This window comes from Lipotes vexillifer, unplaced genomic scaffold, assembly GCF_000442215.2.
Source record: "Lipotes vexillifer unplaced genomic scaffold, Lipotes_vexillifer_v1.1 scaffold774, whole genome shotgun sequence".
Classification (NCBI taxonomy): Eukaryota; Metazoa; Chordata; class Mammalia; order Artiodactyla; family Lipotidae; genus Lipotes; species Lipotes vexillifer.
This window is the reverse complement of record NW_006788102.1, coordinates 37,257-41,960: the sequence shown is the minus strand read 5'-3', so window position 1 is coordinate 41,960 and position 4,704 is coordinate 37,257. Positions and strand designations below refer to the sequence as shown.

Sequence of the window (4,704 nt, the reverse complement as noted above, 5' to 3'; positions counted from 1 at the left end):
CTCTGCGTCCCCCCCCCCCCCCCCCCGACCTTGTACACCCTTTCTGTGACCAGCTCTCCCCCTCTCTGTCTCAGAATCCTCTGTCCATGGATTCCGCCGGGGCAGGAGTGCCTGGTCCAGCTCTGCATTTCAGGGCCCGGCCAGTCTGGCTCAGAACAGGGGTGAGGGGATGGTGAACAGATCCCACGACCCAACACTGGCTGTACATGAGTGGGGCTGAGCTCCAGTCCTGCTGACGCCCCAGGTGCGGCAGGAAGTTCTGTGGAGGCCTGGTTGGGACTATTCAGGGTCCATGCCTGACCCACAGTGGGTAAAAGAGCTGAATGAACACTGCTGAGTGGTGCCTTGGAAAGCTCCAGATCCGGGAATCAGGATCCCTGGGTTGGGGTCCCTCCTGTGCTCCCACCAGCCAGGCGCCTCTAGGTGAGTCCCTTCTATTCCTCCTCTCTCCCCGCCACCAGCCAGGAGCCCCCAGGTGACTCGGCTTCCTTGCTGACTCTGTTTCCCTTGTCAAGTGGGGGTAACATCGCACACCTCGTGGGGCTGTGCTGGTGAATCCACGGGGCCCGGGACCACCAAGTGCCTACTCTGTGCTAAGCCCCAAGCTCAGGTCTTACACACAGTGTGCCCTCAGGATACACCGCCTGTATCCCACATGGCAGCCTGGGTGCTGAGGATGCTTTTGTGCTGCTGCCAGAGGGACAGAGACGCAGAGTGAACCAGGGAGAGGAGGGCCTCGCCTGGCCCCTGGGAGCTGCAGGCCGGTGGCAGCGGATTCTTAGAAAGAACTGAGCAACATGTCAAATGGTCATCTCCAGACCCTCTCACGACAACACTGACAGTCTCGTTGCACGAGCACGGGACTCAGCGTCTCGGCATGTGCACGAGCTGGGCACTGTGCAAGCTCATGCCAGGGCCTGTCCTGAGCACTCACGGCACCCTGTGAGGGGTGGCCCTCCTCCCTGAGTGACCTGGTGACACTCAGGTCACTCCACTCGGCCAGCACGTGACGGGGCCAGCATGCCGCTCCAGCCCGTGGTGCCGGCTGCCAGTTCCACGGCTCTGGTTACCAGTTCCGTGGAGCAGCTACACTCCACAGACGCCCATGCCCTCAACTACCGGTTGAATAAAGTCCCTTCCATCCCTCTCGGAGCCCCGTCATGCCAGCAGAGCAGGGCACCACCCTTCCCATTTCACGAGGGAAGCAGAAGAGCAGGAAAGGCCTGGAACCGGGTTCCCAACTCTGAACCGAGTCCTTTCCGCCAGGTGTAGGTGGCTGCTGAGAGCAGCTGGGAATGCCAACCCCTCCCGGCGGCTGCAGGGAAACAGAGGCCGGGGTGACGGCATCAGTCCCCAGGCTGGGCTCCTGACGGATACCGCCCCCTGGACAGATGGCCATCGTGAGCCAAATGAACCGCAGGCAAACCTGCTGCGCAGGTCAGTGTTCACTTCCAAACCCCGCAGACTCACCCAGGGAAGCGTCAAACTCCGGTTCTACGGTGAAAACCTCACGGGCTGGGAAGTCGAAGATGTCTTGCTTGAACTGCAGCTGGCAGCCGAGGAGGGATTCTGGGTGCAGGGCTGCGATGCTTTCCACCTGGCCGGGGGAGCACTCACCTAGAGACGGGAGGGGGTGAGAAGGCCGCGCACCCAGGCCCCCGAGGCCCCCACCTGCAGAGCCCCAGCACGAGGACATGAGAGCAGGCCACGTGGAGGCTGGCCAGCCTGAGAACCGGACCTGTGCCCACATTCCTCCTGATGATGCCGCAGTTTATAAAAGCTGAGGACAAATTACTCATTATGTGGGAATGGGGGGCATCCTGTAGCATGGACAATTTCAGCATTTTTTCAGAGCCCACATCCAGGGGCACGGCAGCGGGTCGAGCCCGCTAGTGCAGGTCGTCTGCTCCTGTCAGCAGGGAAACGGGCAATTTATCCCTGGACATCAGGAGGGCACTAGGTCCCCACTAATACCCTGAGCATCGTTTGGGCAACGGCACAGTGCTGTCCACTTGCACTGGAGCAGGGAGAGAGGTGACCATAAGGCAGTAGAGGTGCATCAGAACGACGACAGTGGTATTGAATTCTACCAGTTAAGTGATTTTTTTAAAAAACAGCCTGTATTGATGCATTTATTTCCGGCAGCTGCTGTCCAGGGCTGTCACAGGCAGGGGATGAGGTCGAACGTTCTATGCATGACTTGGGAGAGGTAATTACGAAAATCAAAATTGGGGGCGAGGCCTGCTAAGCCACATTTTCTGGGATGAATAGTGGCTTTCTCCACTTGGGTGCCCTCGGGCTGACGTTGCACCTCCAGCCCAGAAACAGGCAGTTTCACGGCACTGGGCTTTCAGGAAGATCCCTTCACTGCTTCTGCCTGTGGAGGACTCGAATTTCTAAACAGCTGGAAAGGGTGGGCCAGCGGGGGTTAAATGCCCGCCTCGGAGTCAGCAAGTTTGAGTAGGAAAAGCAGCAAAACCCCGTCACAAGGGCCCGAGGCCCCTAGCCTGGCAGGGCCCACGCGGGACACACGACCCCTCACTCCTTACCTCTCAGGTTAGAGCTCCGGTCTCCCACTGTGACCATCACTTTGGAGGCCGCAACCTCCTGGAAGCTGGTCTGGACGGGGCGGGCGTACCGGGCCACGATCCTCTGAGGGAGGCTGACCACTATCTGGGGGGGAAGCCGAGGCAGGCCCTTGAGCGCTGACCGTGCAGGCCGAGCGCCTGGGACACAGGTACTGCCCTTCCCGTGGTACAGGGGACAGGACGGAGGCTCCGGGGCTACATAACCTGCTCGGACGGGGCAGAGCTGGACTAGACCCCAGGCTGGCCTGACTCTCCCTGGAGCCAGCTGCCCCAGCAGCAGGGCAGGGCGACACCAGGCCTGAATGCAAGCAGCAGTCGGGGCGGGCTGCAGACTTTGGCTCCCCTGTCAGTTATGATCGCGTCTCTGCACATCAGTTGGGTTACTTAATCTTTCAGCAAAGAGAGAAGGACCCATTTTACTTCACTGCCATTTATTCAGAATACATCAGCCTGACCAAAATGCAGACCCACACGGCCCAGTGGTGGCGGCCGAGGCTCATCTCCCCAGGTTATCTCCCGGCTCACCCCTCCCATCTAACCACTGAGCACCTTCCTGAGGCAGGACGAGCCTTCCTAGGCTGGGTTCCCCGTCTACCCTCCTCCAGGACCAACACCCCGCCCTGCAGGCCCAGCTGTGGGCCACCGCCTCCCGGTGGAAGGCCGTCTCCGGCTCTGGGCAGGCGCCGAGCACTTCCTGCCCACCACGGGCCTGCTCCCACCAGCACGTGAGTCCCTCAAGAGCAGGGACGGGGTCTCACTCCTCCCCAAGCTCCTGCAGACCCTGCAGCTGTGGCCGATGCTGAGCTGGAGGGGCGGCCCATCACCCTCCAGACTGACCGCAGTCACCTGCACCCCTGCCCGGGTCCTTCCCGCTGCCCCGGCACTTCCGCTGGGCAGTCTCCTGCCCCGTCCTCCTCCACACCTGGCAGAGGGCCCCAGGCCTGGCCCCGTTCCCTCCTGCTCCGGTAGGCCCTGCGTGTTCCCGCCACCCCCAGGGCTTCAGACCCACGTCTGTGCTGCAGGCACCCCACCCTCCACTGTCTCCAGCTTTGGGCCCCGGAGCTCCAGACACGCTGGCCCAGCTGCATCACCACCAGCCCCACATGGAGGAGCTACAAACACCTCAAACTCCCCATCGTCCTCCCCCCACACTGGCGCCTCCTTCTGTACTCCCCTCTCTGCAAAGGGCCATCCTCCCGCTCGTCGGCCCAGCCAGACCTGGAGACTCATCCCCAAGGCCTCCCTCTCCCAAGCCCTGCTTCCAAACGGTCACCAAGCTCTGATGACCCTCCCTCCGGAGTCTCTCCAAACCCGCCCTTAGTTTCAGCCTCCCCAGGGGTGCCAGTGAGGGCCCATCCTCTGTCTCCCAGCTGCCACCCTGCAGATACGCCCCCTCCCTCAGGCTCTTAGACTCAGCCAGGCACCAGGCAATCTTTCCAAACATACTTCTGATCTACATCACTCTTTGCCTTAAAAAAATCTCTGATGAATCCCTACCGTGTCTGGCATCAGTTTCAACATCTTTACCCCGAACAGCAGCAGCAGCAGCAGCAGCTCATACCCACGGAGCACGTGCTCTGTGCTGAGTACCATTCTAAGGGCTTCGCACACATTAGTGATTCATTTAATCCACACAACAATGTTAGCCCCATTTTACCAGTAAGAAAACTGAGGCACAGAGAGGTCAAGTAACTTACCCAAAGTCACACAGCCTCTCAGTGGCCCAGCTGGGATTTGAACCCAGGCAGCTTGGCCCCAAAGCTTAACCACTGTCGTGATCTGATCGCAAAGCTCGCCTCCGCTCCCACACACCCCGGGTTCCAGCCCCAGGGCTGGCTCTCGAACCCTGCCCACCTTTCCCGTGCGGTGCCCTCCTCTGCCAGCTCCCCCAGCCCTGCCCGACCACCCTCCGGGGCTTCTTGGGGGTTCGGGGGGGACTGCTTTATTCGTCTCAAGGTGCCTCTATCTTCACTGGGCTCGCCCGCACTGCAGGGTCGCAGCACTAAACACACCCGCTATTAAGTTAAACTGCTAGATTCCACAGGGCACACACTGCTCTAAAAATGAGACGCGTGGAACGCAGCCAGACTCTGCTCATCGATTCATTCTCGGCTGG

General features: G+C 60.5%; 1 protein-coding gene across 1 annotated transcript in view; it reads right to left on the bottom strand.

Moving 5' to 3' along the window:
* The window catches only part of LOC103082863 (nuclear pore membrane glycoprotein 210-like), a gene marked incomplete at its 5' end in the record, with an annotated part of 44,270 nt that overhangs the window by 3,549 nt on the left and 36,017 nt on the right, over positions 1-4,704 (bottom strand). Inside the window, 2 exons of the mRNA XM_007461242.1 lie at positions 1,471-1,617; positions 2,550-2,673. Coding sequence (XP_007461304.1) covers positions 1,471-1,617; positions 2,550-2,673 — 271 coding nt within the window. The remainder of the gene's footprint in view (positions 1-1,470; positions 1,618-2,549; positions 2,674-4,704) is intronic.